This window comes from Aythya marila (genome assembly GCF_965140915.1).
Source record: "Aythya marila genome assembly, chromosome: 1".
NCBI classification, from domain to species: domain Eukaryota; kingdom Metazoa; phylum Chordata; class Aves; order Anseriformes; family Anatidae; genus Aythya; species Aythya marila.
This window is the reverse complement of record NC_139042.1, coordinates 152,885,250-152,907,721: the sequence shown is the minus strand read 5'-3', so window position 1 is coordinate 152,907,721 and position 22,472 is coordinate 152,885,250. Positions and strand designations below refer to the sequence as shown.

At 59.4% G+C, this 22,472-nt stretch overlaps 5 protein-coding genes across 5 annotated transcripts; 2 read left to right on the top strand and 3 right to left on the bottom strand.

Moving 5' to 3' along the window:
* The first annotated feature begins 174 nt into the window (after positions 1-174).
* Positions 175-4,704, top strand: ANKRD54 (ankyrin repeat domain 54). The gene is made up of 8 exons (XM_082784694.1): positions 175-392; positions 486-533; positions 1,452-1,550; positions 1,923-1,994; positions 2,374-2,421; positions 2,518-2,642; positions 2,924-3,031; positions 3,532-4,704. Exons 1-8 carry the CDS (start codon positions 185-187, stop codon positions 3,604-3,606), a joined length of 783 nt encoding a protein of 260 aa, XP_082640820.1. The 5' UTR covers positions 175-184; the 3' UTR covers positions 3,607-4,704.
* Positions 4,705-9,013: 4,309 nt separating this feature from the next.
* On the bottom strand, positions 9,014-11,906 carry GALR3 (galanin receptor 3). The gene is made up of 2 exons (XM_082756781.1): positions 11,148-11,906; positions 9,014-10,524 (listed from the first exon to the last, which is right to left on the bottom strand). The coding sequence occupies exons 1-2, from the start codon at positions 11,495-11,497 to the stop codon at positions 9,639-9,641; spliced, it is 1,236 nt and encodes a 411-aa protein (XP_082612907.1). The 5' UTR covers positions 11,498-11,906; the 3' UTR covers positions 9,014-9,638.
* Positions 11,907-13,679: 1,773 nt separating this feature from the next.
* Positions 13,680-14,559, top strand: LOC309885962 (noggin-like; the record flags this gene model as incomplete). Its single annotated transcript, XM_082776412.1, has 1 exon — positions 13,680-14,559. Exon 1 carries the CDS (start codon positions 13,756-13,758, stop codon positions 14,557-14,559), a length of 804 nt encoding a protein of 267 aa, XP_082632538.1. The 5' UTR covers positions 13,680-13,755.
* Positions 14,560-15,889: 1,330 nt separating this feature from the next.
* Positions 15,890-19,199, bottom strand: GCAT (glycine C-acetyltransferase; the record flags this gene model as incomplete). The annotated part of the gene is made up of 9 exons (XM_082751984.1): positions 15,890-16,223; positions 16,465-16,586; positions 16,830-17,001; positions 17,187-17,269; positions 17,440-17,594; positions 17,754-17,900; positions 18,195-18,296; positions 18,758-18,888; positions 18,980-19,199. 9 exons carry the CDS (start codon positions 19,197-19,199, stop codon positions 16,072-16,074), a joined length of 1,284 nt encoding a protein of 427 aa, XP_082608110.1. The 3' UTR covers positions 15,890-16,071.
* Positions 19,200-19,976: 777 nt separating this feature from the next.
* H1-0 (H1.0 linker histone) lies at positions 19,977-20,931 on the bottom strand. Its single transcript, XM_082752063.1, has one exon. The coding sequence runs from the start codon at positions 20,796-20,798 to the stop codon at positions 20,208-20,210; it is 591 nt and encodes a 196-aa protein (XP_082608189.1). The 5' UTR covers positions 20,799-20,931; the 3' UTR covers positions 19,977-20,207.
* Between the last annotated feature and the right edge of the window lie 1,541 nt (positions 20,932-22,472).

Genomic DNA, 22,472 nt, shown 5'->3' with positions numbered 1-22,472 from the left:
TCCGATTGGTTGAGCCACCTGCCTGTCTCAAATTCCTCTCTCTGATTGGATGTACCACCTGCCCATCATCCCCTCGCAGCTCCCGCCTTCCCGATTGGCCGCGCCTCCGATTGGCCGCGCCGAGCCGTTGCCATGGCAACGCGCTAGTCCCGCCCCCCGGCGGCCCGCTGCGCTCCGTGAGGGGATGGAGGAGGGCGGCGGCGGCGGCGGCGCCTCAGGGCCGGCAGCGGGGCCAGGCCCGGCGATGGCGGCGGCGGCGGGGGGCGGCCCGCTGGGCTGCCTGCACGTCCTGTGGCAGCGCGACGAGCCCGCCGGCAAGATCCCGGCCCGCCGCCTGCGCAGGGCTGCCCGCCTGCACCGCCGCCTGGGGCCTACGGGCAAGGAGAGCCACGGTGAGTGGGGGAGGCCGGGCTGGGGGGGATGGGCCCTCAGCACCCCCCCCCCCCCTCCGGGCCTGCAGGGTAACGGCCGGCTTCTCTCCACAGCGCTGAAGAGGCTGCGGGAAGCCGCCAACGGGAACGATTTGGATACAGGTGAGGCACCGGGCACCGGCGTAAGGTGCCTCAAGGTGATGGGTACAGGCTGTGGGTGCTGTCAGGGCTGGAAGGGTGCGGCTTGGCGTCAGTCAGCAGGTCAAAATGGAGACTGAAAGGGTCAGGCTTCGTGAAAACGCTGTTTGTTTCATTCTGTGCCTGTGTTTGATATATCGATGCCCCTCTTTATGATCCTGAGGTGTTCCCACAGCTCGAGGAAAAGCAGGCAGCTCTGCTGGGTGCAAGAGCGAGGGGAGCAACCGCAAGGAGCTGATGATAAAGCTACTGGGGCTGTTCGTTAGCTCGCTTCCATACATCTCTTAAAAATATATTCATACCGCCACTCTTAGGGCAAAAACCAGGAGCTGCAGGTGAACCCAGGAAGTGACCTGTTCAAAACAGATGTGGAGAGGTAGTTTTTCCTCGCTGGGCAGGGTTACACTGTGAAACTTCCCATCGCGGGTCCGCGCTGATGGGCAGAGTTCACGCAGATGCAAAACACGACTGCAGAAATCCGTGAACAGCCCGTGGAGGGCTGCTGACCACACGCTGCTATTTCTGGCTTGGGAAGCGCCTGAGATACAGATGACTCAAGACTCGCATCCTTGGCATCTTTGTATGCTCCATTTGCTGCTGTTCGTTCTTGGAGCCTGAATATTTGGCTAGGTGGATCTTGAGCGTTAGCCATTACAGCCGTTGGCTTGGCTTTTAAGGCAGTTTCGGGAGCTGACGAAGGCTGTAGCAGGGGGTGGAGGGCGTGTTGCTGGTTCTGCTGAGCCTGGATGCTTGCTGGAGCTGGCTCACGCCCGGCTGACGGCGTGCAAAGTCCACATTTAGCTGCGGAGGAGCGGGTGGCGTCACCCCTTTCTGATCGGGTGCCCCTGCAACTTACCTCCTCCTCCTCCTTGGTGCTGTCAGTGCAGCAACTCCTGGAGGATGGAGCCGACCCCTGCGCCGCGGACGACAAAGGCCGGACAGCCCTGCACTTCGCCTCCTGCAACGGCAACGACCACATCGGTGAGTGGGGAGGGGGCGTTTTGGGGGGGGATGTTCTTCCTTTTGATGCAGCACCTAACAGAAATTGCCAATTCTGCCTGTTTTATGGCACAGCTGCCAGCTGAGTTCCAGCTCTGGGACTTGCAGTCCCCCTAGCTGGGGTGGGAGCAGCGGCAGCTCCCAGCTGTGGGGCTGTGCTGGTTGTAGGATGTCCTTAGCCCCAGTCCTTCCTCTCTGGGAGTGAGGGAGCTGGCGAGCTGAGAGAAGCACCCCTAACGCAGCTGCGGGGCGGTGGCACGCCACGTGCTGCCAAACGAGGCTTCTTTCAGCAGCGAGGTGCAGTCAGCGGGGCGGAGGGAAGGGACTGACCTGGCTCTGTGTCACTGCTTCCAGTGCAACTGCTTCTGGACCACGGCGCTGACCCAAACCAGAGGGACGGGCTGGGGAACACTCCCTTACACTTGGGTAAGTGCCACACAGCTCAGCTCTGCGTGCGGGGAGGTGAGGTGAGCTCTGCATTGCTCTTTTTTTCCTTTGCATCTTCTTTCCTGTGCATCACGGCATGCGTCCCCAGCTTGAAGAACTTCTGAGGGATTCTTTTCAATCCCTTCGTCCTTCATGAGGGCGTCGGGTCGGATTTAGAGAAAATCCATTCCCCTGCCTTTGCTGGCCCCAAGATTTGTCCCAGAGAGGGTACCCAGGCTTGAGCATGCGATGACACTTAACAGTGGGGCTCTTTCTCATGGCAAAGAGCCTCGGGAAAGTGGCGAGCTGCGCACCTGAGCAGAAATTTTGCTGTTTGCTGCTACCTCTGAGCTGTGTGTCCTGTGTTTTCCCTCCCCAGCTGCCTGCACGAACCACGTTCCCGTCATCACCACGCTGCTGCGCGGAGGTAACGTTTCCTCTCGAACAGTTACAGCCTGCCCCTGCCCTGCTGGCGTTCCCCGGTCTTTAAGACAGCCCTCGCTTTCTCTCCTTGCTCCTGCAGGGGCCAGAGTCGACGCCTTGGATCGGGCTGGCAGAACCCCGCTGCACCTCGCTAAATCCAAGCTCAACATCCTGCAGGAAGGGCTCTCCCACAGCCTGGAGGCCGTGCGCCTCGAAGTGAAACAGGTAAAGGAAACGCTCCCACGTCCCCGGGAGGTGCTGCAGCCGCTGGCAGCCTCCTGCGTGCTATAGCTCACATCTTGAGCAGCTGTTTTAAAGTCTAAAGCCTTTTTCTAGTCTTTTAGCTGCTCTGGGGAGAGTTTGGCTTTTTCCTTTCCTTCCGTTTCCGGAGACCTTCCTTTTTCCACCCCGCTGCTCTGAATTTTTAAATTTCAACTTCTTCCCGCAAAAACGCCCCAGCCTGACGGGGCTGTCTGATGTTCGCCTCTTCTGCCCGTGGGTTTCAGATCATCCAGATGTTGCGGGAATACCTGGACCGCCTGGGGAGGCATGAGCAGAAGGAACAGCTGGACGACCTCTGCTCCAAGTTACAGATGACCAGCACGAAGGAGCAGGTAGGCAGCGCCGGGTGACTCACCTGCTCGCGCGGTGGCTTCTGCGTTCAAGAGCTGCTACGTGAGCCAGGCAGCTTTAAAGGCAGGCTTGTGGACGTGTTCTTGCTCGCTCTGGGTGACGTGGCCGAGTTACGTGGGGACTTGTGGGACTCCTTCAGCTGGAATTCAGGATGCAGAAAGCATCAGGGTGTCCAGCAGCTCTGCAGAGAAGCTGGGCACCAGATGTGCCGAGGCATTTTAAGGCCAGGAGGCAGCACAAACGCACAGGGTGCCTTCGTTTTGCCCGTTTGGTTGGTTTTATTTTGTTTGCTTCTCTTTTTTCTGGTACAAAGGATTGGCCCTCGAGCTTAGAGGCCGTGGCCGTGATGCTCCCTGTTGAGTTCTGAGTAATGCAGCAACGCGCTTCTATCTTCAGGGCTGGTTAGACGAGCTGGAGGTCAAGCATCAGCCTCCTGAGGCTGCTTTCCCCTGCCTGACGTCCAGCTGTGTTCTTCTGGCAGGTGGATGAGGTTACGGACCTCCTCGCCAGCTTCACATCGCTCAGCCTGCAGATGCAGAAGATGGAGAAGAGGTAACGGGGCTGCTGGCCCAGGAGGAGAAGCCTTAGAGAAGAAGGCGCAGACTTTGCAGGCTGATGAATGAACGTTTTTGCCGGATCCGCGCTCTGGCTGGTGCTCGGACTGTCCCCGTGGCCCCACAGTTGCCTCAAGGGGAGGCAGCGGGATTTGGACAGCAGAGTTGTGCGGCTGAGACTTTAGGGGAAGGAAAAAAAAAAAGAAGAGTCGTTCTTTGGATCAGAGAGGCTGGCGCTGAATAGGATACCCCTCTCGGAGGTATTCTGCCTTGTCCTAAGCGCTTCAGCTCAACACAGGCGGTGGCTGATGCCACGAGCAGTCACGAGCCAGCCCAGCTCGCTGCCTGGAGCAGGCATCTTCTGCCACCACCGCAGCACCAAACAGCACGGGGGGTGGGAAGCGGGCGCCCCGGACAGCAGAAGGCTTTGTGCTGGGAGAATGACATGCACTTTATTCTGCATGGTAGCAGCTGAGCAAACACACCGCCTGCAGAAACGCGCAGCCACGCTTAATCCTGACTGTCCCCAGGGCCTGCAGACAGAGGGCAGAGAATCAGGCCGGTTAGGGATGGGATACGAAGCTTTTAAGCAAGCTAACAGCTTCCTCCGGGCACGGTTTGTAAAGCACTGCTGAAAGTTAATGCTTAAATCAACGAATCACTTGTGAAAGTTACCCAGGTAGGCAGTTCGCGGGTCAGGGTTGCCCCGGCGCAAAGATAAGGATTAGGGGCTGACCCAATGTTCGTGCGGTTTTAGGCAGCCACGCTGTAAAAAATCAAAACAAACCAAGCCGACACAAACCCACTGCATCTGACTTTTCTGTTTCCTGCTACTGGAAAACGTTTTCTCTAACGGCTGGCCTCCTGTCTAGGAAAAGGGCAGCTGGAGCTCCGAGCTGAGATGCCAGAACACGCAGTGCTTGTAGATGGGGTCACGCGTTGGTGCTGGAAGCCACGGTTAGGACAGCGTTGTGGTAGGGCTGGAGCCGTCACTGTGAATAAGGTTACTTGGTTAGGGAACGCTGGATGGGAAGGGTGGGAGACAATCTGACCTTTTTTGTATGTTGAACTTCAATAAAATCCTCTCGGCCTTTTTTTTTGGGCTCCTCAGCCAGCTCTCTCTTTTCGGAGCGGCTCATCCCTCTTTACCTCCGTTCCAGGCGCAGCGCCAGGCTCTGCAACTGCCGCTTTCGAACCTGGTATTGAAATCAGAAGCGGCGACACGAAACTGTTGGACTTCAAACAGCCGTCTGTTTGCAGACCAAGGTACACGGCTGTGCTGCGGAGAGGGCGAAGGGATTAATCAGGTGCTAGGGAGGACGTCGGGCAGGGCAGAGGCTTCACCAAGAGGTCCCTGCGAGAGGAATGGGTGACCCGCGTGTCCGGCCTGGCCCCGTCCGGCTTCCTCCCACCTCAGCTTGGTGGCCACGTTCACCCGGCCGCCACCGCTTCTGCGCTCAACAGCCTTGTTGCTGAGGAGACCATTAGGTTTACCCGCCGAGCGGGCGGATGAGGTGCTCTTATCGCTGCAGTTACCTTGGCTGCTGATGGTGGCTGCAAACCCAACGCCGCTCGGGAGCTTTCCACCCAATGGGGAATTCGCTTAGCGGAGATCCAGTGCTGAGCTTTTAGCCCGAGCACTCAGGACCTCGTTGTCCACAGCTCTTCAGGCCTTCGATTTGCCTGGTGCTGGAGTTTTTCCATAAGTGCTCCTCACTCTGCTTGGAGTGGAAAGGTGAGGGTGCTGCAGCCACCCAGGAGTGTTTTTGCCTTGCCTCTCGCAGCACTGCCGCCTCCACGGGAGGTGAGGCAGCGCTGGCGGGCCCCTGGAGGCTGGCACAATGAGCTGAGGCAGCTGAGAGCAGCCTCGTCGCTGGCTTTGCTGCTGCTTCAGTGGAAACAGATAAAGAAAATGGGATCTGATTTCCAGTGGGGAGAAAAATAGAGAGGAATCACCCCACGCCGTTTGTTGGGTCAGCTGGCCGTGCTCCGCAGCTCTGTCTCAGCAGGGAGTCAGGTGCTGGGAGCTGCTCCCGGGCTCCATCTGCTTTTCCTTCTGCTCCTGGCACGACGCTTTGAGCCTCACCCAGCAGCTTTTCCCCCTGCCCTCACACCCTGGCCATGGATTTGCCTGCACAGCCCGGAGGTGTGAGGTTGGTGGCAGCTTCCCACAGAGGTGTCTGCTGCTGCAATGATGAAAACAACAGCACAGGGCTTCACTCTGCTGTTTATTTTGCCATTAAACTCGGTCCATCTCCCCTTTTCCCTTGCATTACGCTGCCAAGCACCGCATTTCAGGCCTTCCTCGAGTGGCAGTGCCCATCCTCTTCCTCAGGGCCGTGGCGCCAGGCTGCCATCAGGCTCTGGCAGGCAGGACTTGACCCAAAGCCCTGCTCCCCCCTCACCGCTGTACCTCCAAATGCACTTTAATTAATTCCCCTCTTTTACCTTTCCAAATCCATCATGGTAATGATCCTCCGTGCTGCTGAGGAAGCCCCGTGAAGCATCTCCAGCAAACCTCCCGCCCTTTCAGCTGTTTCCTCGGCTCGTTCAGCGAGCAAGGGGGATTTCATCTCCTCCGTCATGGAAAGGTACTGGCAGAAAGATGCTTCTTTCCTCGTGCACTGCACCCAGCCAGTGTGGGAGAGTGGCCCCGAGCCCCAGGGCCCAGGGAATGGCTCGGGGGAAGAGCCAGCAGTTTTGATTAGGAGGCTGATGAAGGAGATGCAGCAAATAGCACTCATCTGTTGTTTTCTTTTTTTTTTTTTTTCCCCTTCTGAAAGCTCTGAGAGGGGAAGATACCATGTGGTTTGCAGAAGAGCTGAAGAATCAGCTGGCAGCCCGCTAAGCCTGGTCACGGATTAGGAACCAGAAGACAGGCGGCTAAACCCCAAAGCAAATAAGCAGAGTTTCCTATAGCTAACGGGCTCATTGGGGAAAGGCCCACGTACCAGGAGCAGCACAAAACCAGCAGGACATGCTGTCCACGACTGTCACCTCACCCCAAAGCTGTCCCTTGCCTGATTTTATGGCAGAGGCAGCTGCCCAGCCTGCCCTCACCGCCCCACTGAGCTGTGCTCAGCCACTGCCCAGGTGCGGCCAGCCCTGAGAGGGTTAAAGCCAAGCTCATCAGCCCGAGTGATGAGAAGTAGGGGAGAAAATATAAGCAAGTAATCATTAATTAAGGTGAAAAGCTGGAAGCAGAGATTGCCGAACGCTAATCAGTCTGACGGGGAGGCTGCGTGCAGAACAGCAATCAAGCTCCTTCAGCTTTAATTACAGCCAGCTCGGTATCAAGGAGAAGTCACATTTTCTTCTCCCCTAGCTTTGAGCCGTTGGACCAGTTGGAGCGTGCGTGCTGTTACTGGGCAGACTGGAATTCCCTCCTGGCTATGGGAGCTCCCCAAGCCAGACACAGCGTCTGCCCTTCCCACTCACGTGCTCCCCAAAAGAGGGGCTCAGCCCCAGAGAGCTAAGGAACGGGAGCTTGGGCTTGCAGAGGCTTGCTGGGCTAAATGAACCTTCTCACACAGGTTTTCTCCCATCCTCTTTGTCCCGTGTTATTTAGGCTTCACCCCAATACACAACACTCAGCCCTGACCTGGTCTGCTCCCTCTGCAAGCAGGGCCCACGAGGAGCAGGATCGGAGTATCACCACTCCTGACCACTGTTCCCTTCTCCCTCCAGCACTTTGGGCTGCAAAATGGGCTTTTGCATCTGGAAATGATGCAGATTTTTGTACCCGGAGGCTGGTGTGACATGCCAGCAGGCCACCAGCCACTGTGTCACGCACAAAGGGTGGTGGCAGCGAGCTGCAGGACTAGCGAACCCCCATGGAGGTGGGCAAAGCACACCGGAGGTATTTCCAGAGGAGAAGCAGCCACCACGGAGAAAGAGAGGCAGAGGAATCGGGAACAGGGCTGGGAGGTGAGGGAGGCTCGAGGGGCAGAAATCGACATCAAACACTTAAGTGGGAAAAGAAGAATAATCCCCAGCGCAGCAATGGAGTTGACCTCAGCGTGGGGAAGGGGGTGTCCTTGCAGCTGAGCTCTAACAAGCCGCACAACAGCGTCAGTGAGGGTTAGAAATGCCACGTCGCCTGGGAATTTGATGAGTGGGCAGGACAAAGCAATAAGGGAAGATTTACGCAAGCAGAGGCAGGGGATGTGAAGAGAAGAGGAATAAAGGGGGGTGGGAGGGTGTAGCTCCGCTGCAAGATCTGCAGCATCTTGCACGCACCAGACCCCCAGATCCCATTGCTGCCAGGTGTCCTCATCCCCACCCTACAGTGCCCGTAGCACTGAAAGTGTCAGAGAACAAGGACAAAGCCAAAATTTTTTCACCTATGACCGCAGCCTTCAGCTGCATCTCCAAGATCCCACCAGACACAGGGGCAAGGAAGGACACCAGGGTTTCCACAGCCTGCACAGGGCTTGGGGCACCACTGACAGGGCTGTGCTGCCTCCAACGATTGCATTTGGCATGCTGGCATTTGGCAGTGGGCTGGCAGTAAATGGCTCCTCTCTCCCAGCTGGGGCTCCCTCGCTGTCTGAATTAGCTGTGAAGTGAGCAGCGCGGTCCCCGCGGATTTCCAGCCTGCAGTCTGCCGCACCACCTGGCCTCTGCGTCTCCTCCTGGAAAACCAGCCTCAGGGGCCTTGCTGGGAGGGTTGGCTCCACGCACGTGCTGGCTGTGGGCAGCAGGGCAGCGAGAAGTGAACTGTCAGGAAAAAATTGCCATCCACCCCATTCAGGGCAAACACGTTCACTCTGAAACCTACTGATGCCATGACAGCCAGCTCCAGCACGAAACTCTGGAGTGTCCCACAGTGTCACTGCCCTCACTAGACACTTTTTGCCAAGCTTTCTCTTTTTCACAGGCTCTTAGGGCATTATCAGCATAGATCTGCTTCACGGTAGAGCTTATACACTCAGGAGCCACACAGCACTGAGCAAATGCCATCTGCAATTAAGGAAAACGAGGGCTGTTGCAAGCATGCAATATTTACTGTAAATATTGAGCTGGAACAGCGCAGTGGCAGGTTTAACGCTTTGCAGATAAGGCATCTGAGGTCTGGCTGTGGGATTTTGGAGGGTGTTGTTGAGCTGTGCAGTGCTCGAGCTCAGCTTTGTGAGCAGGGATGCTCGGCCCTCCTGTGGGGTGTCGTTCAACTGCTACCACAAACAAAGCCTCCTCTGTGGCTGTTCAGGGCAGGGTGGCCAACAAGGAACAAAGCAGGGGTAAGTCTTGCTCCCAGGAGGACATGGGTCCCACAGAAGTCCCACAGCGATGAGCGTTGTGGAAGATGTCCCAGCCCACCGGCTGGTGTAGGCCTCACGCTCTCCTGGAAGCCCTCTCCATTAGGTTGGAAGGGGCACAGAGGAGAAAAGATTAAACTAAGTGCACGTGGGTGCCACCAAAATAGTCATTACATGGAAATAAAGTGTCTTGCCAAGTCAGTAAACCATGCACATGGAGCTAATTCCACTGAATAGCATCACTGCTTGGAGAGCAACATGTCCTTCAGCCCCAGGAGGAAGGGATGAAACTCCTCATGATGAAGAAATACCAAAGAGAAGGCAGCAATCCTTCAGGAACTTGCAAAAGGCAGACAGAAAGTAAGAAAAAGGATGAACCAGGTGGAACAACATGGTGGGAGGAGGACTTTGGGGTTTGTTTAGGAAAAAATGAGGGACAGACCTCTAGGAGACATCCTCCAGCAAGTACCTTTGGTGGAGCGGAGTCAAGGGAAGAAGCTGGTCTTCTCCTCCTTGAACTTCAGAGAAGCCCCAGGGAGGGCATGCAGATATGTCAGCACCCAAGCCTTTCCACTCTTCACATCACATTAATGCATCCCTCTGTTTTGCATCTGTATGGTGGATTGTGCCAGTCCTAGACAAGCGGTCCAGTAAGCGGAGGTGAGTTTGAGCAACCAGTTGACCATTGCCACAGGAGCTTTCAGCTTGGCTGTGCCCCACATTATTCTGGAATAATTTTCCACCCACCGGCTGGAAAAGAGGTTTCTTTGCTTTGTTCATTTGTAGTGAACGGTCAGACACTCCTGAGATCTTCTCGGAGGGGTCATGGCTAGGAGATTGCCAGCTGTTACCAAGCTTTCCTCCTCCAGCAGTTCCTTCTGAGCAGAGGCCATGGCGTCTTGTAGCTGGTGAGTCCATGCTCTGGCATGGTTGGCACCTTCTGCATCCCTCCTCCTGGTGTTCTCCCGTGGGACCTGGGTCACCTCCGTGTTGCCTCCATAGAAGCCTCCAGTGCTGTTGGTGAAACCTTTGCCCACGTTGACCACGTGGACTTGATTTCCAACTCGCTTCTTCTTCTTCCTGTTCTTGTTCTGGAAGAAGAGGCAGGTGAAGACCTGCTTGAAACGCTTTCGGAAGTGCTTGGAGATGAGGGCATAGACAATGGGGTTGAGGCAGGAATTGGCATACGAAAGGCAGTGGGAAGCCAGGCGGCAGGCATACGTGGCTCTGTTGAAGGGGAAGTGGCCAAACCAGAAGCAGAGGATGACCAGATGGTGGGGGAGCCAACAGAGGCAGAACAAGATAGCAACAGCCACAATCATCTTGGTGACCTTCCGCTTGGCCTTACGGGACTCTGAGATCCTTTCAATAGGGTCTACAGAGGTCCACAGGAACTTGATGGTCCTGGCGTATGCCAGGCTCACCACAGTCACGGGTAAGAGGTATCCAAAGACAAACGTGAGGATGTCCAGAATCTTTCGGCGCTGGTCCTCCCAGATGGGGACGCAGATGGGCACCCCGTGGTAATGGACGATCTGGTAGTAACTGAGGTAAGGCCCTGCAAAGAGCAGGGACAGCGACCAGATCACTACGATGGCCACTCCTGCGTTTCGGGTGGTACGGAGATCCCGGGACTTCAGCGGGTAGCGGATGGCCAGGTACCTGGTGGGGAGGGGAAGGAGAGACCAGGCATAATGCGGGTGGGATATCTCATTGCCCTCCAGCCCCGTGGAGCTGCCATCTAGGCAGCCTTTCCTGTGCAGCCTCCCATTTCTCCTCTTCCCCACCTTTCACGAGGGAGGGTTATGGTGAGCTCACATAGCTAATGGGATCATCCCAACGTGGAGCTGGGAATCTCCATCACCCTGTGCTAGCTCAGGAGGGGCAGGCAACGTGCCTCTTGAAGCGGGGAAGAGGGCAGGAGCAGGACACAGAGGACTCCATGTTTCTCCTCTGGTGCACTGTTTCCCTGGGTTTTAGCACTCTTGGTTTTGTATGGTGGACACCAAGCCTCAGTGCATGCCTGTACTCCTCCTGCTCAGGTGAGAAAGGGAAAGGGCTGGGTAACCAGGCTGAGAACTTGGCTAGGTGCTGGGAGAAGGCAGAGGGAGATGTGGAGGAACAGTGAGAAGCTGGATCTGCTGGCCCTGCCTCTAGGGAGACCCTACATGCTCTTCACAGGACATTCAACAAGGTAGGGACTGATCTTTCCCTTACCCCTTAGCTTGAGAGTGGTGAACACATTGTCCCTGAGCTGAGGGACCAAGATGGGAGGGGACACTTGCCTGTCAATGGAGACAGCAGCCAGGGTGAAGCTGCTGGCGTACATGGTGAGGTAGATGAGAAAATGCACGGCCTTGCAGGCAAAGGCCCCGAAGAGCCACCCGTCCAGGGTGTAAATGGTGGCCTGGAAGGGGACACAGCAGACGATGAAGCACAGGTCGGCCATGGCCAGGTTGAGGATGAAGAGGTTGGTGGTGTTATACTTCACTTGGCCGTTCCGTAGCAGCACGGCCAGCACCAGCCCATTCCCCACAGTGCCCAGGAGGAAGATGAGGGAGAAGATGATGGGCACGATGATCCCTGCCGCTCGCAGCTCCGGGCTGTCAGAGGAGGCATTCCAGCCCCCTGGCATCTCCCCATCCGACAGCAGGGCCCTGCAAGCAGAGACAGAGAGACAGCCTGGATTCACGTCCCCATCACAGCGTCCCCTCTCCCACCAACTCACCTACATTCCTCCTACAATCCCCAAACTGCTTTTAAACCTTTTGGGATTTCTTGCTTTGGCAAGTCTTCATCCCAGCTGATGTTCAACCAGGCTTGGCCAGGGCCACAAGGACACAGAGAAGGAACACCCCCTGGCAGCAGCACCCTGTTGCCTTTAATGTGCTTTCAAATCAGAGCTCAACAGGTCTCTGAAAAGCACAGGTGGGATGCATTTGATCCGTGGGTGTGGGGTATTGCTGACCCAACAGAAGGTGCAGGCAAAGGAAATTTGGCTGCTGGGCCCTATCTTGTGATGTGGGAGAGGAATGGGGGGGAGACCTCAAAACACAACCAAATAGTCATCGCAAAGGAGTGATTTACCCCAGAGCTCGAGGAGCGAGGTGCTGACATTTGCTGCCAAACTTCCTCTAGCACTGAGTAACACCGTGCTCAGGCGGGGAGCGCAAACACCCGCTCTCCTAACGAGCCTTCGCCTTATTGTTCCATCATTAGAACAAATTGTCCTTGGCTGAGCAGCAACCAAGAAGGAAAGACACCGTTATCTAGCAACTGTTGACATGCAATTAACTCCTTTTGGGTCGCGCGAGCTCTTTCACCCTGTGCTCCCCCATCTCTCTTCTCATGCTGCTTCTCCTTCACATCACCCTCTGTGCTGTGCTGGCAGCTCATCCCTGGCTCTCAGCTCCCCTCTGTCCTACTGGTGACTGCCCAGCTCCTCCATCCCGGCCCTGTGGGACCTTCCTGCACGAGCAGAAGCCTGCGGCGTCCCTCTGGGCCCACACCTCGCACGTAGGCTGTGGGGAGCCGTGGGCACACGCTCACCCCTGCCCGGGGAGCCCCGAGGATGTGAAGCTGGCACTCACCTTTGCGAGGAAGGGCCTTCAGCTTCTCTGCTTGCTCAGGGGAAACCTCCAGAAGAGCCTGGGCAGCGGTGGCGAGGAGGAGGCAGCCCTTCATCCACGTGGGACAAGGACAGTTTGAGCAGTGCCGTCACCCCTGCCCGGTGCTCCAGCGCTCCCCGCCAGCCGCCAGCTCTGCTCTCTTCTCCTCCTCACTCCCGCGCTCGTCTCTCTCCTCCTGGAGCTCCTCGCACGCTCTCTCTCTCTCTCTGTCTCCCCCTTTTCCCTCCCTCTGCTCTTGCTGCTGATCCATTGATCTCTCTCTGTATTTATTTTTTTTTCCCCTCTCCCCGTCGTTGGGTTTGGAGTTAACTCCTCTCTGCCCAGCCTTCCTGTGGGTTCAGCAGCTCCCACAAGGAGGGGACAGCGGAGAACAAGGGTGCTGCTCCTTGCTGGGAGGGGCAGGATAGGGTCCTGCAGCCCTGGCACCGCTGTGTGTTCGGGAGGTGCTTCCCAACACCTCCAGGGAACGTGGATGTCCCGCCATGCCTGACCCTTACCTCCTGCTCGGTCTATGGGGCTAAAACCTCTGGAGCACGAGCAATTAGTTGCTATTTCGAGCTGTTGTTAATTGCCAGCAGCATGGCAAAAAGGGCTCGTAGCGCAGACCAGATCAAATCACACCCAGCATCAGAGCCGGAGACGGAGGGCAAATAGGCTTTTGTTTTCTGACCTCTCACCAGAATTTCTCTCCCAGGGGAGGGAGGACAAGCAGTGCAGGGCCGGCCCCACCAGACCTCCAGCTCCCTTATCACCCCGCAGGACAGCGTGTGCTCCGGCTGATGTGACAAGAAGCAACCGTGACCCACGCAGCCATCCTGCACCGAATCCATGCCCTGCAGACCTCCAGGAGCACCAGGGCTGAGCATGGTTAGGGGGGGCCCTTTCCGAGCAAGACCCAAAACCCAGCAGCTCCCCTTTGCTGGGAAGGTCCCGGATGCCTCTTCAAGCACAGGCATGGGCAGGATACGGAGGTGCCGGACCCTTCCCCTCCGTGGCAGCCTCTTCTCTCTGGGGCAGCACGGGTGGAAAGAGGCAGAGGCGAGGATCCCGCTGCCCCTGCCCACGTTCATCCCCACCCGCAGCACCTCAGCCCGGTTGGAGGCCCCCGCTGCCCCCCCCGATGTCTGGAGGGAGCAGGGTGTCCCCGGGCAGGCGGGCGGGCGGCCGGGTATCAGCACCCACAACCAGGGAAAAGGGGAAGGCCACGCTCGGGACGCGGCGATAACCGGGGGGGACGCAGCCACAGCCCGCAGCGCCGCTCGCCATGCAGGGCCCCTGCCGCTGCCTCCTCCTCCTCCTCCTCTTCCTCCTCCTCCTCTGCCTGCTGCCGCTGCCGCCGCCGGCTGCCTCGGGCCTGGCACCACCGCCGCCGCCACCGGAGGACCCTCGAGACCTGCCACTGCCACCCGGCACCGCTGACCCTGCTGCCCGCCTGCTGCGCGGCCGCCCCTCGGCCCCGGTGCGGCCCTACAGCCTCTCGCTCTCCCCCGAGGACTACCGCTACGCTCCCAAACCCCGCCATCTACGGCCCGGGCGGCTTCGCCGGCTGCTGGGCTCAGCCTTCGACCCCTTCTGGATGTCGGCCGAGGAGCCGGCGGGTCACAACGGCACCGCCACCACCGCTGCCACCACTGAGGATCTGGAGAACCAGAGCCGGGAGCTGGCAGAGGGTGCCGGGCGGTACCGCCGCAAGCTGTGGCGTGAGGCCGAGGGGCTGGAGCTGCCCACCCTGCTGCCCCCCGTGCCCGGGCTGCCCCCCGAGCTGGCCGCCGCCGTGGCGCGGCGCTTGCGGCAGTGGCTGGTGGAGCGGGCCGCTTGCTGCCTCGCCTCCTCCTGGGTAGACCTGGGGCCCGTCTTCTGGCCCCGCTGGGTGCGCCACACCGCCTGCCAGCCCGAGCCCTCCGGCTGCTCCTGGCCCCCCGGTATGGCTTGCCGTCCTGCCCAGCTCACCCAGCTCAAGCTGTTGGCCTGGCACTGCTGGGCCCCCCGGCCCCCCGGCCCCCCGCACTGCGCCTGGCGGCAGATCCCCTACCCCGTGGTGGTCGCCTGCAAGTGCTCCTGCCGCTGAGGGGCTGGGAAGAGGGAGAAATAAAATGCCAGAAGCCAAGCGGGACGCCCCCCGGGTGTTTATCTGGGGCAAAGGATGCGGGGAGGGTTAGTCCGTGGCATCCCTGTGCACGGGGGACTGAGGGTGGTGGGAGCGGGGCTGGGGTGCAGGGAAGACGTGAGGGGATGTGGGTTGAGCTTGAAGGTGGACACTGTGATGTGGAGAAGGGCTGGAAGAGGGGCAGGTTTGGGACTGAGGTGTGACAGCACGGTGAGGGCTGTTCATGAGGGTGGGTGGAAGTGAGGGAGGCAGGAAGCCAGGGCTGGAAGTGTCCTTGTTTGTAGGGGAATTGAATGGGATGGGGAGCTCCGGTAGCTTAATGCGCAATGGGAGAGAGAGGTGAACCCACACCTACCCCACATTGCCTACAGGGATGGGGTGGGACCAGCATCTGGGGTGGGCCACCTGGGATGGGTCAGGCTGGGAACTACAGCCTGGAAAGGCAGCACCTCCTGCCTCTGCGTCCTAACGAGCAAAAAGCCCTCTGCTTTCTGGGCTAAGAGCCACAAACAGCCGCGGATCAGACCTCCACCAGGAAGCCTTGAAGAAAATAAAGAGCTGGAGGACTCGCCTGGGAACAAAACGTTCTTGCACCTCCTCGCTGCGGTCGGCAGCGGCTGCGTTATTCAGCCGCGGCGCGCTGTGGCCTGACCCGCCTGCCTCCCCGGCGCTGCAGCTCCCGGCGCCGCGCAGACCGCAGCCTGCTGCACAGCTCGGCCTTGGAGCGGCTGGGAGAGGCAGCAGGGACGGAGGGGAGAGGTTGGGGTGTCCAGAGGCGAGGAGGATGGGGAGAGAACGTGTGCGTGCAAGGACACGGGCGGGAGGCTGCATGACACACGGTTGGAGCAGAGGCAATTCGAACAAAGCCGGCCTGTGATACCCAGGGCCCGGCGTGTGCCTGCTCGAGTGCTAAATCACCACCTCGGCAGGGCTCGGAGGAACAAATGCAGAGATGCCAGCCTGCTGTGTGTTCTCTGCCACATGAAAATTGCACTTGATGGAGGGAAATTACAGGTTTCTGTCACCTGCACAGATGCATGCCCTCTTGCCCATCTCCTGGGCTTGCACCACGTGGGGCGAGATGCAGCTCCCGGGGCTGGGGTGGGAGCCCTGTGGGGAGGGTGAAGTTGTAGGGCTGATCTCAGGCACCAAGCAAGCCTGGGAGCGAGGAGCAGCTGGTGCTGAGGCCAGCCTCTGCCCTCTTTTCTTTGCTGGTGGCAGGGGTTGCCAGGGGCTGATGCACAGCCTGGGAAACCGCAGCTCCCGGATGAGAAAGCAAGAGCCAGACATCTACCCACTGCACTGCAGGAAACCTTTAATGACACGGGGACTGCTGCCAGCACACCGCAACAGCCAGAGCCTTCAGGTCCTGCGTCCAGCAGCACGGTGCTCAAGCCTCCCCACCCCGGCACAGGCACTTGTTTTGGTCACGGGCAGGAAAGGCACCGAGGGAAAGACGCCGCTGGTGGCCCCTCAAGGCAGCGCTCCATGTTTCCGTCCCACCTCGGTGAAGGCCTCCACGCAGCGGTCGATGTCCTCGTCGCTGTGCACAGCCGAAATCTGGACCCGGATGCGGGCTTTCCCCTTGGGGACCACGGGGTAGCTGAAGCCAATGACGTAAATACCTGGGGAGAAAGCACGGAGAGCTGGATTTCAAGGGGTACCTGCTTCCGAGCTCTGATGGACTCATGGAAAATCCCCTCCCCTCTAGGAAGGACCAAGAGGATATTTGCAGCCGGAGGGTGCGAAACGAGCAGATTTCATGCAGGAATCTCTCTGGAGGAGAGATGATGGTGGTGGTGGCACCATCAGGCATCGATTCCATCGAGAAACGTGCCTGCAACCAGAGCTCCCTGCCCCGCTCACCCCTGCTCAGCATGTCCTCAGCCATCACCGCAGCCAGCCGGGCGTCCCCGAGCATGACGGGACAGATGGGATGGTCCTTGCCTGAGATGGTGAAGCCGGCTGCCGTCATCTTGCTTCTGAAGCTGGTGAGGAGAACGAGAGGAGGAGTCAAAGCTTGTCACCCCTGTCCTTGGGGACCGCTGCCGTGCTTTCCCCGGGAGCCCTGGGGGTGATTCTGGCTCACATCTCCTCCCCCTGAGGACCTCCAGCAAGGTGTCAGCAGAGGGTGAACGCACACCCAACAAGTCCCTAACGCTCCTAACAAGCCCCTTCCCGTGCTCCCACCCCACCGGGGATGGGAGAGGAGTGGAGACACGGCCCCTCACCGCTGGGTCTTGGCAGCCATGGACTGGGCGATGGCGTTGCTCTCCATGAGCAGGTCCAGGGCCTTGGAGGCGCAGCCCACCACGGCGGGGGGCAGGCTGTTGGAGAAGAGGTAGGGCCGGGAGCGCTGGCGGAGCAGGTCGATGAGGGGTTTGGGGCCCGTCGTGTACCCACCTGCGGAGGCAGGGGAAAGGGGAATGGGTGAGGCACCCCTCGGTGCTGCGGCAGGGTCCCAAACCGAGCCTCGTGCCACCAGCAGGACAAGGAGAGCAGGCGTTTTGTTGGTTTTGGACAGATGAAGGCAACGTCAAAGCGATGCTGTGGAGCACTTTAGGGCATGGGCAAGGGGATGCCTTCACCTGCAGCTCCTCCAAGAGCTTTTCCCAGGGTGGAGTTGATGATGGTGACCTTGTCCATCACTCCCAGGAGCTCATCAGTACCCCTGCAGACAAAGGAACGTCACGTTAGGACCCGTGCCAGCGCCTACCAGGGGATCTGCTCTACACCTGGCACCTCGAGGGAAACGAAGCACCACCAGGCAGGCGGCAAGGCAGTGACACCGAACCCCCAAGACCCAAGGGGGCCTTCCAGGAGGGTGAAACGCCCCCTTACCGGCCGTTGGGCCCCAGGAACCCTGTGGCGTGGCATTCGTCGATGAAGACCAGGGCGTCGTACTTCTGGGCCAGCTGGCAGATCTCCCGCAGGGGCGCGATGTCACCGTCCATGGAGAAGGCACCATCGGTGGCCACCAGCCGCAGGCGGTGTTTCTGTGGGAGGGAAGAGTGGCACCCTGCTGCTTCCCCACAGGATTTATCCACGCCAAACAGCAAAAAAGGATGCCCAAGGCATGGGAAAAAGCCGAATCCTTCAGGGTTGGGTCCTGCCCGGACACGTGGGGGCTTTGGGGTGGGAGCGCAGCCCCGTACCTGCGCGTCCTGCAGCTTGGCCTCCAGGTCCTGCATGTCCATGTGCTTGTAGCGGTACTTGTTCGCCTTGCACAGGCGGATGCCGTCGATGATGGAGGCATGGTTCAGCTCGTCGGACAGCACCGCGTCCTCCGGGGTGAGCAGAGCCTGCCCGTGCCAAACGTACAGGGTCAGCCTCTGCTGCAGGGCACCACCTCGCCCCAATCGGGCAGCCCGTCCCGGTGTGGAGGACAAAGCAGCATTTGACTGCAGCTGCCACGTCTCTCCTGGCGCTGCTAAATTTTCCACTTTCCTGCCCAGCTCCCTTATCCCCTGGCTTTCTGAGGGCTGAGTAAACAGCTCCGCACGGCCCACACCTCCCAGTTCAAGGGCACCAGGTCTGGGCTCTCCACCAGGGAGCCTCTGCAGCCTCTCCCCTCCTCTTTGCCAGGCACGACAAACCTCAAAGATGCCGGCGTTTGCATCGAAGCAGCTGGCGTAGAGGATGGCGTCCTCCCTCTGGTGGAAGCGCGCGATCTTCTCCTCCAGCTCCTTGTGTATGCTCTGAGCAGAAAGAGAAAAAAAAAGCAAGCATCACCGCTTAGGGCAGCGCGAGTTCTCGCTTGCCCACTGCTGATGGGTGCAGTCTGCAGGGGGAGAAAATAAATGTGTTTTATCCAGGAGAGGTGTGTAGGGGGGAGAAGCTAATGGGCCCTAAAACCACGGTGATCGGTTTGGATGCCAAAAACCCAGCAGGGAGACTCCAGCCTCCCAGCCACGAGGCAGCAGCCATGGGTTTTCTCTGTGTTTAACCTGCTGGGGCTCTGAGGGGGATAAATTGGGGTAGGTTTGACTGAGATGGTTCAAGTTTAGGATTTTTAAGCGAGCCTGGCTGCAACCCTGAGTGCTGGGAGGGGTGGGGAACGGCATTTGCTTTCTGAATGCGGGGGGATATTGATTTTTCTCCTCTCCAGGAGGGGAACGGTTTAAGGGGGGATGTTCCCTGTGCCCGCTGCCCCGTTTACCTGCGTGCCGCAGATGAAGCGCACGGAGCTGAGGCCGGCACCGAACTCCTCGAGGGCTCGCACAGCGGCGCGGATCACCTGCGGGTGGCTCGACAGCCCCAGGTAGTTGTTGGCACAGAAATTGAGGATCCCTGCGGGGGCACACCTTGCAGCCACCACCGGGTCCCCAGCGGTGACCCCATCAGTGACCCCATCGGGGACCCCATCGGTGACCCCACTCACCGGCGTCTCCCCCTCCAGCCAGGCGGAGGTGGGGGCCCTGCGGGGAGGCGATGACCCTCTCGCTCTTCCAGGTGCCGGCTCCCCGGATCCCCTCCAGCTCCCCCTCCAGCCGCCGCCGGAGCTGCGCCGCCGCCGCCCCCGAAGCCGCCCGGGACCCCCCGGCCCCGGCCCCGACCCCGGCCCCGGCCCCCGCCGCCGCCGCCGCCACCCGGAGCCACATCCCCGAGCCCCGAACCGCTGGGGGCGGTGCGAGCACGGCCAATGGCACCGGGGGGAGGGAAGGGAGGGAGGAGAAGGGAAAAAAGGGAAGGGAAAAAGGGAAGGGAAGGGAAAAAGGGAAAAAAAATGGAAGGGAAGGGAAGGGAAGGGAAGGGAAGGGAAGGGAAGGGAAGGGAAGGGAAGGGAAGGGAAGGGAAGGGAAGGGAAAGGAAAAAGGGAAGGGAAAGGAAAAAGGGAAGGGAAAGGAAAAAGGGAAGGGAAAGGAAAAAGGGAAGGGAAAAGAAAAAGGGAAGAGAAGGGAAAAAGGGAAGGGACCCCCTTTCCTTCAAATCATCCCCTGTATGATTTGGGATCACTTGGGCAGATCCTACCCGCGGCTCTCAGACCGTCCCGTGGGCTCCCTGCCAGCCCCACTGGGAGGGACGCTATGGGGCCAGGCCAGCCCTGGTCCCGTGCCAAAGCCCTGGTGACAGCGGGGCCGTGCCCATCCCCACACCCCAAAGGTCCCCGCCACCACCCGTCTGCGCCGTTATCTCCAGCCCTCACCCGCCGGGTGGCGGGCTGATGGGGACGTGGGGCAGGAAGGGAACAGGGAACCCATCGTCCTCCTCCTCCTGGAAGGGCTGCGGCTCTCTTTGCCTCCCTCCCTCCCTCCGAGTCCTCAGCCTGCCCACCACAACCCCCCAGACCCACAGGAACCCAAGTCCTGCCCGGCCCCAGCAGACCCCCGGGGCCACCCGCGCTTCCGAGGCGAAATAAAAACCCAGACCAGCAGCTCTTAAAAAGGGGAACTCTTCATGCTGAAGACGTTCCTTTTTTTTTTTTTTTTTTTTTTTTTTTCCTTTCTTTCTTTCATTAATTGCCTTATTTTAGCTGTTTCCAGACAGAAATAGATCGATTCGTTACACAGAAAAAAAAAAAAAGAAGGCAATAGTAAGAGGTAAAAATAAAGGCAAAAGCTATTTACAGAAACCAACGGGGAGAGTCTGGACAAAGGCCTCCAGACTTCTCACTTCTTTTTGGGCGATTTTCGGGCGCCGGATTTGGCTCTGGGTTTGGACCGCTTTGCCTTCTTCACCTTGGATGTCTTCAGCGACTTGGCCTTAACAGTCTTTGGCTTCTTGGCTTTCTTGGGGCTGGCCCTCGACTTCTTCCTGGCTTTCCTGGCGGCGGCTTTGGGCTTCTTCGCCGGCGACCTGGATTTCCTGGGCCTCGCCGTCTTCTTGGGCGACGTGGACCTTCGGGCAGCCTTCTTCTTCTTCTTCCTCCCGGCCGGGGACTTCTTGGCCTTGTCCCCCTTGGCCAGGCGGTAGGAGCCGGAGGCCCCGACCCCTTTGGTCTGCTTGAGGACGCCGGCGGCGAGCAGGCGCCGGATGGAGAGCTTGATCTGGAGGTCGGCGTGCTGGCCCACCCTGTAGTGGCTCTTCACGTACTTCTGGATGGACTGCCGGGAGGAGCCGCCGCGGCTCTTCTCGGCCCGGATGGCCGCCGCGATCATCTCCGAGTAGCTGGGGTGGGACGCCGGCTTCCGAGGCGCCTTCGCCCGCTTGGGCTTGGCGGCCGGGGCCGGGGCCGGGGCCGGGATGGGGCTGTCCGTCATGGCCAGCGCTTCTCCCGGTGCTGCTGTGGTGGAAACCGGGACCGGGTCGGCCACCCGCGACGGGGGCACCGGGGCAGGCTACAAGAAGGAGCCGCGGGCAACACGGGATGCTGTGCTGCCACCTCTGCTGCCTCTGCCGCCTCTGCGGGTGCAGCCGGCGCTGCCCCGAATTTAAGGGTGTGGTGCGGACGGCAGGGAGGACTGCCTGTCCCCCGTGTCCCTCCCCCATTGCGTCCCGTCCCGCCCTGCATACTGGGGTGCACTGGGGAGACGGGGAGGGACGTGGTGGGGACAGGGAGGGAGAGTGTGGGGACAAGGATGGACACCGTGGGGACAGGGAAGGACACTGGGGTGGACACCAGGGGATGGGGAGGGACACTGGAGCTTTGGGGGGACACTGGATGGGACAAAGGCACTGGGAGGGGTATCGGGGGACAGGGAGGAATGCGCAATGGGGACACTGAAGGGGAAAGTGGGGGGGGACAAGGAGGGGATGTGGCAAGGACACATAGAGGAGTTTTAGGGGACAAGGAGGGACATGAGGGAGGAACAACAGGGGATAAGGAGAGGGGCACTAGATGGACAAGGAGGGACACTTGGGGTCTCTCCCTTCCCTCTGCCCCGAGCCACCATGGTGTCACCCTGGGGTGGGTGATGGCTCCCTGTCACACCACCCACTGTCCCCAGGGCACACAAAGGTTTTGGGGGCTACTATTTTCATGCAAAAAGGCTCAAAAATGGGTTTGGCAGCCGTACCCCACGGTCCAGTGTCTCTGTCCCCACTCCTCTGTCCCTTCTGCTCCCCACCAAGGGGCTTTGGGGATATCCTCACATCCCTCATGCAGAGTCACAAACTAAAGGCTGTCCCCTGTTTTTGGGGACAGACAGCTCTTTGCTGGGGGACAGAGCAGGGACGTGAATTCTCATCAGCCATCGCTTCCCAGCTGGGGTTACATTCAGCTGCCCCCAGGAGATTAAATGTGGCCGTGGCCATCACCTTTCCGGAGGATTCAGATGATGTTTTCCTCCTTCCATCTGAAAAACATCTGGCTGCCTGCAGACTTGCAGTGCTGGGGGACAAAACTCTGCAGCTCAAAACACCTCAGCACATCCAGCGCATGCTGAGCACCCTCCCGCAACACCGATGGCACCTGGGTGGATTCGTGCCACCAGCCTGGGACACGCAGGCATCGGGAGAAGAAAAGGGGACCCTGGTAGAGGACTCTGGCCTCTCCGTGACACCCTGACCGGGTGAAGCACCCTGCGTTTTCTGAGCGGGAAATGGAGCGCCGTTGCTGGCTGCCTGCACGTAGGCACTCGGGCGCGGGGAGATAAGGCCCCATCTGGTTTTATTTTGCATCCAAGCTTGAAACCGCCAGCAGCACCCGGGCTCGCCCGCCAAGCGGAGCAAACAAGAGAGGTGGCGGTGGGGGGGGGGTTGCCAAGAGCATCTCCCAGCCCCGCTCCTTCCCCGCGGAGCCTCCAAAAAAAGAGGCAGCGGTTATCAGGGCGGCGCAGCGCCTGGGCAGGGAGGAGGACAAAAGGCTTCACCTTGCTGGAGCCAGCTGGAAAGGGGCTGTCTTATCGGAGCCCATCACCTGTGCACCTCCTGCAGCTGGCGGGGCCGCGGCCTCTCCGCTGTACATGGGGGACCCCAGCCCTTCATCCCGACCA